This window comes from Paramacrobiotus metropolitanus, unplaced genomic scaffold (genome assembly GCF_019649055.1).
Source record: "Paramacrobiotus metropolitanus isolate TYO unplaced genomic scaffold, Prichtersi_v1.0 Parri_scaffold0000195, whole genome shotgun sequence".
NCBI classification, from domain to species: domain Eukaryota; kingdom Metazoa; phylum Tardigrada; class Eutardigrada; order Parachela; family Macrobiotidae; genus Paramacrobiotus; species Paramacrobiotus metropolitanus.
In genome coordinates this window covers 127,431-143,686 of record NW_026570415.1, presented here as the reverse complement: position 1 = coordinate 143,686, position 16,256 = coordinate 127,431, and the positions used below count along the sequence as shown (strand labels likewise).

At 44.7% G+C, this 16,256-nt stretch overlaps 1 protein-coding gene across 1 annotated transcript; it reads right to left on the bottom strand.

Moving 5' to 3' along the window:
• Positions 1-12,709: 12,709 nt before the first annotated feature.
• Positions 12,710-16,177, bottom strand: LOC129600764 (uncharacterized). The gene is made up of 7 exons (XM_055499343.1): positions 15,906-16,177; positions 15,711-15,838; positions 15,536-15,641; positions 15,277-15,403; positions 14,686-14,864; positions 14,387-14,620; positions 12,710-13,989 (listed from the first exon to the last, which is right to left on the bottom strand). The coding sequence occupies exons 1-7, from the start codon at positions 15,976-15,978 to the stop codon at positions 13,034-13,036; spliced, it is 1,803 nt and encodes a 600-aa protein (XP_055355318.1). The 5' UTR covers positions 15,979-16,177; the 3' UTR covers positions 12,710-13,033.
• Between the last annotated feature and the right edge of the window lie 79 nt (positions 16,178-16,256).

The following is a 16,256-nucleotide window of genomic DNA, read 5'->3' as shown; positions in this document are numbered from 1 at the left end:
GCAGAATGCAGATTACATAGCCAACAGATAAAAAGATTCACACGAATGCGGGTAAATAATCCCGTTCGTTGCCTAGGAACTCTTATTTCCTGTAACAATCGTGCAGAATTGTGCTAGGAGCTTAAGTAATACAGTACTTTGAATTCTGATTCCACGGAAGAACGATACTAATATCAATACAAATTCGCCAACCTCGCATGTTTTTAGAGGAACGTCTTGTTTTATCACAAAAAGATGGAGAACTGTTGCCGGCAACAATAACATCTCGCGCCAAACATAATTACAACATCATCGCATTATAACGAGGTGCGAAAACGTTACTTTATTGCTCCTAATGGACTTAAAACACATCTTAAACTTTGGGAAAATTGGTGACCTTTGGCACTATAAAAGTTCAAAAAATATATTAACTGCTACTGATGTTCTGAGCATGTTGATGACCTTTTGCAATAACTGGTTAAATTGCATATACTGTAATTCAGAACCTTTGAATTTTCGGCTTGTTGGTGACCTTTCGTATACCTATAAGTTGAGTAGAGTTGACGATAGTACACCCGAAGTGTCGCTCCAGTTTGACCACATCCAGCGGACTGAGATTGGTGCTCTGCCCCAACGCAGCCGCCATTTTCTTGGGTATGATCGTCAGCGCGGACGAGCTTTTGACGAAGGCGTTGCACTTGAAGTGCATGACGTCCACGTCCCGGTGCCAAGTGGATCGATTGCTTCCCGCCTTGCCGACCGATACTCCATGCACACCTTTTTAAAACAAAATCAGTTTGTAGATACTAACTGTGTTTTCGGTTTTGTACTGTAGATTGATATTAAGAATTCATGGAATAGAAATCAGTTGAATTAGCGCGCTTAATTAAGACCCGAAATGCGAGAGAATGAGATGAGTTTATTAAGGCATTATGCGTTTGAACAAGGCATCAAATGCTTTAGTCCTACAATTACAGTAAATCTAGGCATCCAGTTAAATTATCTTGCTACATTTACAACGAGGCATCGGATCTTTTGGTATTACATTTAAATCGAGGCATCTAATATATATTCGAATCAGGAGGGTTAGAAACCGTGTCAGTGTGCCGAAGGTTAAAAACCGAAGCCGGGGCTGTTTCTTGTAGTCTGTAGAACTTAATTATTATAACCACTTGTATACATACAGTAGTTACAGAATAGTTAAAGTAGATAAGATACAGATACGTGCAACGGCGCGACGATTATGGACTGGGAGAATGTTTGACTATTTGATAGTTAACGAGCCTCTTCATCCCGCCAATTCGCAGGCTGTTCAAACAAGCAGCTAAGCCGGATTTAGCTCCTGCAACGCTGACCATAATTACCGTCAGGTGGCGACAGCACATCCTGCCGGCAGTCTGCCAGCCAGCAAAATTAAAGCCTTCCCTTCCCTGCTTTTCAAACTTCTCTTCACCGCGATCACGATCATCCCAAAGTCTCCAACTTCAAAAGCCTTTTATGCAGGGTACTAATCCTATATGCCAAGAAAAATAGCAAAGGTGTTCCTTTGGGCATTTATGCCGAGCATGGCCGGAAACGGCCATCACAACGAGGTGCTTCGTTTTAAATGTTGTATACTGTAACATTTTCAGTTTTCTTCGATTTCTTTCTAGCTTTTCCGATCCAGAGGTTTCGGGGTTGTTCCGTTGTTGTAATATAGATCTCGTTCAATGATTAGTCGTATAAGCGGTATCACTGCATCGACTGTTTTATATATGTACATAACAAAATATATAAATAACAATGTTGTATTATTAATTGGTACCGATTACCGAATGATGACCGTACAAACGGTTTCCACAAATTATCTGGCTAAAAATTACAAATTATCTGGCTAAATTATCTGGCTAAATACAAATTATCTGGCTAAATACAAATACTAAGTACAAATTGGCTAAATAATATCTGGCTAAGGGAGCATCCATAAATTACGTACGCAGAAAACCACGGTTTTTTCACCCCTCCCTCCCCCTTCGTAGCGGTCCGTCACGTTTGCTTGACCCCTCCCCCTTGGTTCGCTCAATCGCAATACATGATGACCACCTCCCCCGGGTTCGTCGGGGTCGTCACAGCTTGTCACGTTTTTTGGACCCGTCCCTCCCTGGTTCGCTGCGTACGTAATTTATGGATCCCCCCTAAATACAATAAAGTCGTATAAGCGGTCGTATAAGCGGTAAGTCGTATAAGCGGTAAATAAAGTCGTATAAGTCGTATAAGCGTTAGTCGTATAAGCGGTATCACTGCATCGACTGTTTTATATATGTACATAACAAAATATATAAATAACAATGTTGTATTATTAATTGGTACCGATTACCGAATGATGACCGTACAAACGGTTTCCACAAATTATCTGGCTAAAAATTACAAATTATCTGGCTAAATTATCTGGCTAAATACAAATTATCTGGCTAAATACAAATACTAAGTACAAATTGGCTAATAATATCTGGCTAAATACAAATACTAAGTACAAATTATCTGGCTAAAAAATTTATCACAAAACGAATCTAGAAAGTGTGTGAGAGTTAATTCAGCAAGAGAAACGGATATGTGGAGACGGCAAACAGCACCGCTGTGTCTTATAACACATATTATGAAGACCTGCGGGGTGTTAATATTAATCCATTCCACCAGCGTGGCGCTCTTATGTATTACAGCTTTCCGTAGGCGGTGGTTGCTGTCGGTAAAACAAGGCGTTTGATATGACGACCAGCAGGCAAACGACGTGGTTGTAGATTTAGACGAGGAGGATGAGGATGAAAACGCGATCGTTCAAACGTGTTTGCTATTCCCGTGGTGCTGCCTGTATGGCACCGGGAGCCACAAGCTAGTTGCCATATAACCACAGATTACAGGCGGCGCTGCGCAGCCAGAAACTACTGTATACGCTGGCAATAACGTCCAACGGGCTGGGCACTAATGGTAGAGAGCCGTCAGGCGGGACACCAGTCGCAAATGTAACACCACAAGGTATACCGGCACAGACGGTTCAGTTGGTTCACGTCCACGCTGGCCGCAGTGTCGGCACTCCATGGGCGTTTCCGATAATGGGCCAAGAGACGCGGATCGCAGGACTGGTAGCCCCATAAAATCTGCACCATTAATCAGCTGCAGTCACAGCGCTTATGATGCTACAAGCCCGTTACAAAAACCGCTGAGCACTGTACATAACAGAGAAATCCGATAAACTCTGCCTTGAGCCATTCGGCGCACTAGGTCACTTAATTTATGTAACTGTGGTGCACGAGAGGGTTCCTAGACAGTTTTTATGCGCCAAAATGGGCATCCACTATAACGCGGTACTGTAGTAAATGTTGTAGGAACCACTTCATCCGTTATTATACACGGCTTACGTGCTACATTCTTGCAATGCTCGCCAGTATTGAAACAGGTTTGTACCTGGTGACAAAATTTGACATACAGTACATCAGGATGACTCCTGAAGATGGCACGCGCAATAGGGCGAGCAAGAAAACAACAACAGTAATGGACAAATACGACCGATATGGCGATGTAGTTTATGTTTTGTGTAAAATTTCTTACCTCCATCACATTCCTAGCCATGACTGGGTTGTCTATGTGAGAGGCCAGGCAACGAGCCATTCGGTGGACGCTCAACGGCGACCCGTTCCATGCTCCAGGAAATCCATAACGTTCGTCTCCTCGACGTTCGACCGGGTGAACACGTGCGAAGTAATGCGGAAATGCAGCAGGGGCGTTCGGCTCCTTTGTGGAAGATTGACAGCGCACAATCCCTCCAAACAAGTCTTTCAAACTGCGCCACACAACCATTAGTGTGGCGCAGTTTGAAAGACTGAATTGGAAGGATTGCTTGGAATCTCTCAAGGTCAAGTTAAAGTTGCCGCGCTCGATAGATGTAGGTTGCATGGATCGATGGCAGATGATGAGCCGGTGGACGCCGCGCTCATTATAGGCGTTAAGGGCCTGCTGCATGTCCAGCAGGTCCTGCCTATACATCAGGCTCCAGTGGACACCAAGAGCTCCTTCGTGGTCAATGGTAATGGTGTTGGAGCTGCTGGTGGTGGGCGTGATGTGCTGCAGCAAGCAGGCGTGCAACCAGTACAGACTGCGATCGATATCCCCCTTTTCGGCTGCAGCAGATATAAACGGGATCCGCGTATAACTGACGCGCAAATCGCGGTTCATTTCCGGCAGCTGCATCATGCTGTCCCAGAAGGGACAGGCACGGCGACACCGCTGCCGGCCAACGGTGTCCAGTGCCCGGAAAACATCCTTCATCAGGTGCACAGGCAAGGAGGCCAGTGTCCAGTCGTCGACACCGCTGCCCGACGCCGATGACGCGGTCGCCGTTAATTCAGCCTTGGAAATCCGCTGTCCGCCAGTAAAATGACCGTGCTGCGACGTCGCAGGATTCCCAGCAACGTTTTGAATTTCCCTCGCGAAGGCATTCGCCTACAGTATAACGCGATTTCATATATACAAGCAGCAACTACAATACCAGTAGCGGTGTGTATTTCTTTGTAATAATTTCCACGACCAGAAACGTTGACCTTTGTTGAAGACCTTGCAGAGTCCCGCAGTGGTACCTCTTGCCTCCGTCGCACGTAATGCATTGTCGCTGCGACGATGCGGACGCAGCGCATGGCCAATTGCTGCTCCACTCGGCGGAGCAGGCATGTCCATTTAGACACCGGAAGGGCATTCGGATTAAACGTCGCTGGCAGGCTGTACGCTCTCATTACGAAATGGCCCTCCGTTAGGCGCAGTCGCTGGCCAGTTTCTTTGCCAATCCCGCGGTTAAATCGGGCTGTATGGAAGCAGAGCGCGTTGCCGCTTCCCTGTGGCTGCCACCTCCTCGTCCAGCTCCACCAGCGCCATGCCATGCAGATGGCGGAAGCATGCAGTGAAAATACTTCCTCCGTACCACAGCCACTGGCCACGCGTGGTACGGAGGAAGTATAGTCACTGCAAACCTGCACTCGTCGCCTTGGCCGGCAACAAAACACTGATCCAAGGACGAGTCCAGTAAGTGTTCGGAGGCTACGAAAACAGACTGTTGGGTGGTGCAAGCGAAGTCCACGAACACGCACGCTGGCACGCTGCCGTCCCTTTTAGGCCGATGGCGTGGCCATGTTGCATTTCACTGTCGATTTGCACGTCCACCGCATTCCATGTGTAGACTAACCGCCCGCCACCTTCATACAAATGCATTTCTGATCTAGGTATGTCTGCTAGACCAATTCGGAATTTGCAAACGCCGGGTTGCCTGTTACTCTGTAGGTGCGTTGGCGTAATTAGTTTCACCCACAGAAGCCAGTAGACTGAAGAGGGACACGTAGCTTATGTTTTGTAATTTGGCGTAGAATTCTATCAGGACTGATGGAATGCTACGCTGCAGCAACTCTAACCACCTATTCGTAACCGATGAATCATCCCTTGCTTCGCGTTCCCGGCGTACCGCGAACCGCGACTACCTTCGGCGCTGGTAGCACTCCGAAATCGCCAGTAATTACCGCCGTACGGACATCCCGATTTTTTTTATCCGGGCTTCCGTCGGCTGATCACAGTCATTACCAACAACAATTAGCAGGACATTCACGTCATCACGCGCCCGCAGGTCATCAGCAATGCCGGGCAGCGTGCATCGGTGCGCGGCAGCAAATCGCTGATATACCATAACCGTATAGGGCTATATGCGGCTCGGCAATCACGGTGTCGGATTGGTGAACGGTAAACATGGGGAAATCGTTGTACTGCAAGTATTCCACATACGGCAATTAATTATCCCGGATATGGACATACTTGTATAGTTATTAAAACGTATGAATGTTGTCTAAGCGGTTCACCATGTGTGACTACCTGTTCTGACCAGCTCACCATGCGAATAGCATGACTAGACACATTTATCGGAAGCTGCCCATTCTGTTTCTAAACCTGATTTTAGTTTTGGACTTTCGTCCGTTCGTACGGGACGTAATAATAAAGTTAGGCCTGGGATCTGGCCGCACAGTGAATTCGTGTTTCTCGATTCTGGTAATCGTAATCATAGCTTTGCCGTGACCTTACATCCTTTTCCAACCTGAACAGTCGATTGCTCCCTGGAAGCGCTGTATAAGCAAATCCAGTTGAGATGCTTTAAGAGCATCGTTTTATTATGCATGTCTAATTGTCGCTCGTTGTCACACTCATCTTATTCTCGGTCTTGAAGATGTAGGCGCCATGGCGGGACGGCCTCCTTGGTAATACCGATACACTGTAGCAAGGCATTCCAGACGGAATTCCGGTTGGCCGGGCCATCGAGCCCGCATCGCTGCTGCGGCTGTTTACAACAATCCCGGCGCGCCCACGATCAAGTTCTGTGTTTGTAGTGTACATACGCATACGCAGGTGAATAATTACCATAGCGCATTGTAGAGAAATCACGAGTAACTGAAGTAACTGTTGTCTTTACCACTTGTCAGCGATTGAAATTTACCACGTACTGAGTTGTGGGCCAGAGATCTGCATAGAATAATTACGTACTGAAGCCTTATTGGGTTATTCACATTAACATAGGGTAAACGCAAAATTACGTAGTTCATTGCCGCGGGCTGCGCCGCGGCGAGATAAACCGCTTTCGGGCATTGATGGCGCTGGTCATCTGCACCGTGGGAGGCGCCGCTTGGCAGCGGTCGCGGTGGTGGATGGGCGCCTAACCCGGGTCCCTTCCAAGGGTCTTAATTCAAAAAAATCTGATCCTTCGCAAAAAAGTAGACTAAAAAGTAGACTTCATAAATATGGTTACACCGATAGCGGATAGCGCTATCAGTGTAACCATATTTTGGAGTTCACTGTATGTGGTATTCTTGAAAAAATACTTTCATGTGCCGAGGTTCATTGGGCGTGGCCAAACGATAATGAGATTAGCAGCACAGCTGGTATGTACTGCAATAATATTACACGGCAATACCTCATGCAGAATCCTTAAATTTTGAGCTCATCACATTAACCGCACACCCTTGCGTACCAGGTGCACGCGTGCGAAAAACCAATCTACCATAAATGACAAACTGAAGTATGTTATACTGGGAAGTATGGCATAGACTTTTGTATGTGGATAACTTACCGGTCCGGGAAAACCCACTGGTCCCAATGATGCAGGCTACAGTCATTCCGTTCCACAAGCATGAAGTCTACTTCCCAGTTTTGACCCAGCAGGAATTTACTGCACCTGTCAGCCAGCATGAAAGGGATTTCGCAAAATGAACCACTCGACGTACATCCTAACGGTCCGTCTTCGTAGCGTATGGAAACCTCCCTCCTCCATCGACCAGTGCTGCATGAATGGCCGAGGTGCAGGTGCTGCTGCACAACGCGGTTGCGGTTACTGCGGTTGTGTAGCAGCACCCGCACCTCGGCGCCACGCGTTTCCCGGGTGGCAGTGGGGTCCAGATGGTGGAGCTGGAGGAGGAGTGGGCAGCCGCATTGCCCTTATTAACTAAGGTCAGTGGTCGTGGTAATGTAATAGTTACAGATACATATACCGGTACTGGTACGGTATTAGTCATATGCTTAGCAATATATATATAATATGTAATATATATTATAGTATTATAGTATTATTCATATGCTTCTTCATATATATAATATATAATATAATTATAGTATTAGTCATATGCTTAGTCAGATATATTGCAGTTGTCGTATACATTAATAATTGTAATTATAGGCCCTATTCTGCAATTTGTGTTAGAACAACAAGAACAACGGAAGTGTGTTAAATTTACCGTACATTAACCGCAGAGTGCACAGAAAAAAATAGCGCAAGGGGACCATATGTTGGGTACCCCTCGTCTTAACCAATCGAAGCAGTTGTTATAAGTTCGCATTACCTTTCGGATAAAATTTCTTTTATGGTTTCGCTATAAAAAACCAATAGTATTGAGAGTTTATTTGTCTGGTGGTTTCTGGGTCTCAGTGAATAAATTTAGAATCTTGAATTCTTACAACCGACTTCGACAGTTCGACGCACACTCTGGATAGAGCAAGCATAAAACGACCGGTAACTCCGGAGTTCTCGATCCATTCAGCCCATCATATTTCAAGAACTTCCAGGTGTCACCGTAAAGCATAAAGTCTTAGCCACAGATGCCAATTCCGGTAGAACACTGAGCTCAAGATAAACTTTAAACAGCCGTAAAACAATACTGTAAGTACGGTTGCATAAAGCTTACACATGATTTAAGCATGGAAAGCTGAAACTACAAACTGATTACTGTATTAGCGTTCATAAATTTCTAGCCCGAATCACTAATAAGACCATCGATCAGAATGAGGCAGTTGTTAAGGAAAGGTATTAATTTTATATTATGATTAGTGATATACTCTGTTACATATTATTAGTATCCGTGCACATTATACCTAGTTGGTGCTCGCACACATTATAATCGCATCATTCGCATGCACAATAATAACGTCTAAAGTAGAGTACCTGTAAATATACTGTCACTATAGATAATTAGCACATTTTGTATCTCTCTCCCGAACGCACTCGCCCAGAGTGTGTTCGCGAGGGAATTTCAAAACGTTGCTGGGAATCCTGTGACGTTGCAGCGTGGTCATTCGCTGGCGGACAGCGGAATTCCCGAGGCTGAATTAACGGCGACCGCGTCATCGGCGTCGAACAGCGGTGCCGACGACTACACACTGGCCAACTTGCCTGTGCACGTGATGAAGGATGTTTTCCGGGCACTGGACACCGTTGGCCGGCAGCGGTGTCGCCGTACCTGTTACTTCTGGGACAGCATGATGCAGCTGCCGGAAATGAACCGCGATTTGCGCGTCAGTTATACGCGGATCCCGTTTATATCTGCTGCAGCCGAAAAGGGGGATAGCGATCGCAGTGGGTACTGGCTGTACGCCTGCTTGCTGCAGCACATTACGCGCACTACAAGCAGGTCCAGCAGTGTTACCATTGACCACGCCGGAGCGCCTGGCGTTACTGGAGCCTCATGTATGGGCAGGATCTGCTGGACATGCAGCAGGCCCGTAACGCCTATAACGATCGCGGCGTCGCGGCTCTTCATCTGTCATCGATCCATGCACTTTACGAGCGGGTAATTTCCGCTTTACCATGACCTTACCTTGACTTGATGTCTTCGTACGTCTGCACCCGGTCAAACGTCAATTCAACCGTCAGATTTGGGAGACGGTCACAAGGGAACGGCACACCATCTGGTGAGCGTTAATTTTGTATGGCTCTTATCGTGAGATAGATCGATTGAACAAAGCACAAAATTAATTAGAGCACTGAGTCGCGCTTGCTGATTTCGTGCTACCTCAGTTGTCAGCCTTAAATCAACTCACCGTCAGACAGGGAATGGGAAAGACGAAGAGTAAGAAAAGACGAAGAGTAAGAAACCTGACTGAATTCACGGTTCGCATGCAAGAGGCATGCAGCAGTCTCTCTGAAACCAGTGCAATGTTGGAAACGGATCGAATCGACGGCGAAAATGGTGCCTCTCTGGTTATGCACCTATCCTAGCACTGCTGCGCTGCGATACGCCAGTGGCGTCGGGTAATGTGTGAGTGTGGCCAGCAGACAGGGCAGCGCGTCTGGAGCGCCACCGGAAATGCAGTATATGGCGAACGGAGGCAGGTGGAGCCCTGAACCGTGCTGTACTTATATGACCCACTCTCGCAGTCGCCATAGATACCGGTGGTAACAGGACTGTTGTCACCTTTGGCTGGAGGAACGACCGAGGTACTGTTAGTACTAAAATCAAATCAGTTTTATTTCCCAAACCCGAACTTGTAAGTAAACCAAGCTGAGGAAAATGGCGACAAGTCGTGCCGGCAATTTTTCATTTGTTATTTCCATTTTGTTGGAATTCAGCGTAAAGACGTGATGAAACAGTAGACCGCTTTCGGCACGTTTCCATAGTAAGTAGTCTTGAACCGCGCCGGTGCATGCTCCTTTTGATTCGGTACAGACTTTGGCAAGTCACCACAATCCGCCGATGTCAGCACAATAAACCCGTTGTGACCCGGCTCCCCCCTATACCCTCGGTCGTCCCCGTTAACAGGTTGACAATAAGAGAAATATAGACATCTACAGACTACAATCACTATTTAGTTGATGAATGTGCTGTGTACCTATTGAAGATTAATGGTCACTGCTGCATTCTTAATCACGGCAAAGCAATAGATGCTTATCTGTATTGGGGGGTAATCTGCGTTAGGTGCCCCGCTTGTTGAGCTCTTTGCATGTCACGCAACTAATAATAGGGTTGACATTTCTGAGGTTTGGAGCCGTTTGCGAAAGGAAATGAAATTTAATTAGAACTAACGAGATGAAACGACATATGCAATGAAAACATTAATCAAAATATAATACTTAGACTTTTCTTATGGTGGTAAAAATATTAGTCAAACGGTTAAGGCGTTCGGGATCTTGAAGTAACCGGTGCACCAAAAGCGCGCAAAAAACTTTTCCTTTGAAAAAGCTCATTGAAATGAATTATCCCATAGCGATAATGTCTACATCAAGTACACCGGTCTTCATATTTCCTTTTCAAGAAACATTGTAAATTACGCTAATTTCATCCGCCGACATTGCATTTTATAATTACAGAATTTCATGCAGTTTCGCATTTCATTTCACATTTCACGCGAGAGTCCGTATACATATGAAATGCAAGTGAAATGAGGAGTGAAACATGAAATCAGGAAACCACGATTGCAACCCTAAATTATAATCTCTCTTTCTCTTTCACCTAATACAGGTGCACAATAAGTGCCGTATTTGTCCTGCGGAGCCGTGCTGGCCACGTTCAGTCTATTAGCAGCATTTAATTGACGTGAAACGTCAGCCAGCGTCTAATGCACCGATACACCGCGTATCCGGCCTTCTTGTTGTCCCCGCCGGTTTCCCGCGCTCATATGACTTTCAACTCGGGTTTCATCGCTTCACCGTTCCAATTATGGCGATGTGCTAGAAGTTAAATCACACTCAATGCGCCCCGAAAACATCCGGGAGTACCGTAATTACATTTAACTACTGTACATGTCAACGCACAACAAACTTGTGATGACCTTTCGCTTCAGATTTATATGTATGACGAAAGAAAGCCTTCTTGTATTAATTATAGGTGAAGGCTCCGCATACCACCTTTTAACCACCGTTGGCTTTCATACCACCTTTGGCTCTTAATACCATCTTTTGTGCAAAAGTTTTGACTCCGCATACCACTATTCAGTTTTTTTGCAGTTGTTTTAACAATCATCAGACCGGGAAGGTTAACGTTTCCCTTTAATAGCGCTAACACGCCTCATCAATCTGCCCCTTCACAGATTAATGGAACCTTTGGCTTATCTTGTTCATAAGAAAATTAAAAAAGAAAAACTAAATGGTGGTATGAAGAGTCTAAAAGTGGCGTACAGAAGGTTGTAACAGAAACCAAAAAGTGTTAAAAAGATAGCAAAAGGAGCCAAAGGTTGCATAAATTTAAAGGTGGTTTGCGGAGCTTTCAGCATAATAATATGTCAGACAACGGACTGTCAGACAAATATGTCAGAATATGTCAGACAAACAAAAATGACTGACAGCCATCGCTTAATTAACAGGAATTTGTTGATTAAATGTACTCTTGGTTGTAATACTGTAATAGTGCATAGAAATTAAGCGGTACAATATCAGAAGGGCATCATTTTGCCGCTAGCACGGAACGTCAAAGGACAATGCCGTAATTGCGGCAAAAAGCCGTTTGCAGGAAATTAGCTGTAATTGCCGTGCTGAATGAGAGTGCTGTACCAGGTAACTCATGTTGCGCGGAATGCATGCCCTGCACGGCGGCCATTGTTCATGGGTGGAACAGCGTCTGCGTCGGGAATTTGTGATTGGGCAAGCCGTAGGCGAATTTAAGTCGCTGGGACGGGAGGGTCACTGAAAGCCCAAAAACCGCAATATGTACAGATACGAGCCAATAAGCAACTGAAAGAACTGCATATAATTTTTTGAAAGCCATTAAACTAATCTACTTTTGTGTATAAAACAAGGTGCCGGGTCAAAAATTATATCATAGGCCAATTTCCGACACACATTTTTTCTGCGGAAATAGCCAGAAATTATATGAAAGTAGTTAATTATTCTAAAGATTTTTTAGTGTGGTTCTTGGAACATGGCATACTACCAAAATGCATTGTAATTTTCTCGATTTTTTTTGAAAAATCGGTTACGATTTTTGTAACCGATTTTTATGCAATGCATTTTACGTGTTATTATGTTTTTTACGTTTTTTATGTTATTTCGTATTTTTCATTTCATTGTTTAGAATTTTTATTTTAAAAAGAATATAAAAATAACATTGCAATGAAACATGAATAAAAATAACATTGCAATGAAATATAGAAGTAAAACGTAAGGATATAACATGAAAAGAGAATAAAACCTTGGAATATAAGAATAAGAGAAAAACATAAAAAGAAATCAAGCATAAGATTATAATAATGTAAAAATATAAGAATAGAATCAAGCATAAAAACATAAGAATATAGTAAAACTAGAAGAAAACATAAGAACATAAGAAACACACAAAGTAACATAAGAAAAGATAAGAAGTAAATTAGGAAACATAAGAGGCAACATAAGAAAACATTAGAATTAACCCAGCAGTCAGATTCAGACTTCTAGGAGTCAGAGTTTGAGCAGTCATAGTCAAAGCTTGAGCGCGGGTTTTAATAGATATTATGATATTAATCATTAGCCAATAGAGTTACGAAGATTTAAACGAAAACAGGTAATTCCATTCGTTGCCTATTAACCCAGGCATTCTATAAAAATCTTTAACAGATTTGTAATTAAACTGATTATAGATTACTCTTATTTCGAAAAGGATACAAATTTGCAAGTCCCGTGTTTCTCTGTAGGAACGTCTCCTTAGCACAGACTGAGGTGAGTATTGTCGCCGGCAACAATACCATTTCGCTTTGAGCAACCCGAAGCATGATCGCCTCATAACCATTCTAAGCACAGAACATAAGTACAACAAACCTATGTTTCGGGTACATTATCATCGTAAGCATTAACAGGCTGCGCAGCAATCTTCTCTTTAAAATTCTCCCGTCCGTGCTGCTCCAAATCCCGGGGCATCACGTTGTACTTGAGATTATCGTTCAGCGAGTACGCCTCAATATTAAAATTCACCGCGGAGTGGTTCAGTGGGATCTCCTTGGAACAATCCACCGGATAGTAAATCTCCGACTTCCCCAATCCGACGCTCTGCCAGCGCTCATTGACATGGTACACCTCCCCCGGCAATTTCGCCGCCAACAGCACCGGGTTCCGCTGCAAGAACCTCCGGTACCACGCCAACTCCGTCTGGCAGTGCAGTCGCCCAATAAACGCCCGTCCGGTTTCCGTGAACGGTGTGTAGAAGAAGGAGATCTCCAGGGATAACAACCGCAGATCCAGGAGGTTCAGGAACGTCCCCTTCTCCAGCGCGGCGATGCTGGAATACACCATCCGGACCCAGCGCAGTTTCGGAGTCCCTTGGAAGTGCGTCTTCTGGATGACGAGTCCGTCGCAATACTTCAAGTACAAACTCAGCAAACTGCTCATCCCGGAAACCTTGGCGGTGGTCTCGGCGCTGCTGCAGTTGTACGTCTGGTAGACGACGATCTGCGGCCGCACCGGGCTCCACAGGTTCGCCGTGATGTAGATCTTGTCGGGGAGGTCGACGATGATCTGGCGCATGCCGAAGCCGGCGAGGTTCTGCAGGAGACCGCGGAGTTCCAGGAGACTGAGCTCCCAGCTGCAGCTGATCTCCAGGACGGAGGTGTCCACGGCTGAGCAGTTGTCTTTATCGCCCGGCGGCTGGCAACGGTCAGTGAAGAGCTCCTGACATTCGAGTTGCGAGAGCCGGGTGTTGAGGAACGCCGGGTAGAGTTCGGCGTCATCGTCGCGCACGGATTTCTCCGCCGATCCGGAGAAACGTTTTTGCGTTTGAGCTAAAATTCAGTAATAAAGGAAAAATCAATAGATAAAGTAACAAATAAGGTAAGAAAATATAACTTTATATTCACTTTATAAATAATAAAATGAATAACTGGTTATCACACTTGTTTGCTTTTAATAACATCCTAATAAAAAAATTAATGATCAATTAATTATTTTATCTGTTATTTATCTAAAAAAAATTAGAACTTAAGTAAATTATTTAAAACAAATGTTTTGGCTGTTCATTAAGCTAATTAAATAACTGACTGTACTAAAGCGTTAGGCTCGTTGATGACCTTTGACAAAAATATTAATTTTTAAAATTGTTTCTAAATTTTACGTTAATTGTAACTAATCGAAAGCAGATTGCAGTTCCAGTTTGTTTTATGTTGGTGACCTTTTATATACCTATGAGTTGGGTAGAGTTGACAATGGGGCACCCGAAATGCCGCTCCAGTTTGACCACATCTAGCGGACTGAGATTGGTGCTCTGTCCCAACGCTGCCGCCAGTTTCTTTGGGATGATCGTCGGCGCCGAGGCGCTCTTGGCGAAAGCGTTGTACTTGAAGTGCATGACGGACTGGTAGTCGTACGGGAGGCCGAAGGTCTGGCTGTTGTACTTCTTGAACTGATCGCGATCCGCTACATTTACACAAACCGTTATTCTATGTCGCAGATTCAACGAATTTTCTAGAATTATGTCGTACATGGGGGAATGTTGTCCCAGTTGACATTGACGTGCTCGTCGCGGTCCAATCGCGCCTGTTCATGGGAAAGGCCTAGCGCGTGGAGAATTTCATGCTGGATGTCGCCGTCGGTGGCCATGCATCCGGGAGCCAAGTAGATCGATTGCTTCCCGCCTTGCCGACCGATACTCGACGCACACCTTTCAGAAGAAAAATATTTTCTTAGGTTTTTCAGATTTCTTAAAATCAAATGCGGAAATGCAGTGAGCGAATAATTAAATATTAAAAGAGCGAAAATTAGTCATGCTCATTAGCGCGTTAGAATGGAATAGTTTATTAACGCATTATGCGTTGAAACGAGGCATCAAATATTTCAGTCTAAATCTAAAACGAGGCCTCCCGTTATTTAGCACCACATTTAAAACGAGGCATTAAATTTTTATTTTTTTGCACTAAATTTAAAACGAAGCAATTAATTTGCTCGTCCTGCATTTTTAGTTCTACATTTAGAACGAGACATTCAATTTTTAGGTCAAACATGTAAACCCACGCATCTAATGCTACGTTTAAAGCGAGGCATACAGGTTTTTAGCATTACACTGTAATCCGTACCGGCTGCTTTTCGGCAGAAAGCTGATATAATCATTCTCGTTCGTCTGCTCCACAAACTGAATACAGTTCTGCGTAAGAATCGTGATGGACAGCATGGCTCTCTGGATGGCCTCCATTTCCTCTGGTTCTACAAAAGGAAAAGCACTTAAATGTCATATCTGATTCATGGTTGGCTATGGATATCTGATTCATGGTTGGCTATGGATATCTGATTCATGGTTGGCTATGGATATCTGATTCATGGTTGGCTATGGCATACTGAAGGCGTTGCCGCGCTGGATATCAGCGGCGATCTTGTAGGGAATGCTGCCGCCGGTCCACTTGAAGCGCTCGTCGTTGATGGTGTTGTCCACGGCTTTTGACAACTAGGGAACACTTAGGATACTGTGTTCACTCTAATAAACAGCAAATAAATTAGGAGTAATGCTACGTACTTCGTTTTCCGTCATGCTGTTCTCGAAACCGATAATGTCGCCTTCGAAATAGTCATTGGCGTATAGCGCCTTGTTGCTGTGCGTGTTGGAGGTCTTCAGGACATCTGGACTGATGTAGCGTCTCCAATCTACGCAGCAGAAAAACTTCCTCGATTCAGAAATATATTCTGCCAAAAACAGTGTAATTACACCGACCTGCAGGGATCGATACGGAACCGATTGCTGACACCAGCACGACCAACAACAGGCAGAATACCGTTGAGATCATTTTAAAAACGGTAATACCGGGTATATAATAAGGACCTTATTGCGGCAACGGTCGGCGTCACATGCAGATGGGTTTACGCAGCATTCCAGCAGAAAGGTACTGCGATAACGGTATTGCCACTGATGTTGTTGTGTATTTGTTGTTGCACGTGAAACGCCGGCATGATTGCGGCATGCGCAGCATCAACAGCAACATACAATTATGTATGTTTAATTAAGGCTGATGGATATGCGCGGATGGTATTATTGGCGGGTATCACGTAATATGGAGATCAGCAG

What these genes read in the sequence shown, in the direction of transcription:
- LOC129600764 (XM_055499343.1), bottom strand. Translation starts at nt 15,978, where the DNA reads ATGATCTCAACGGTATTCTGCCTGTTGTTGGTCGTGCTGGTGTCAGCA. An exon ending in ACAGCATGACGGAAAACGAA is followed by an intron (nt 15,642 to 15,710) that starts GTACGTAGCATT and finishes AGTGTTCCCTAG; the next exon opens with TTGTCAAAAGCCGTGGACAA. An exon ending in CCAGCGCGGCAACGCCTTCA is followed by an intron (nt 15,404 to 15,535) that starts GTATGCCATAGC and finishes TTCCTTTTGTAG; the next exon opens with AACCAGAGGAAATGGAGGCC.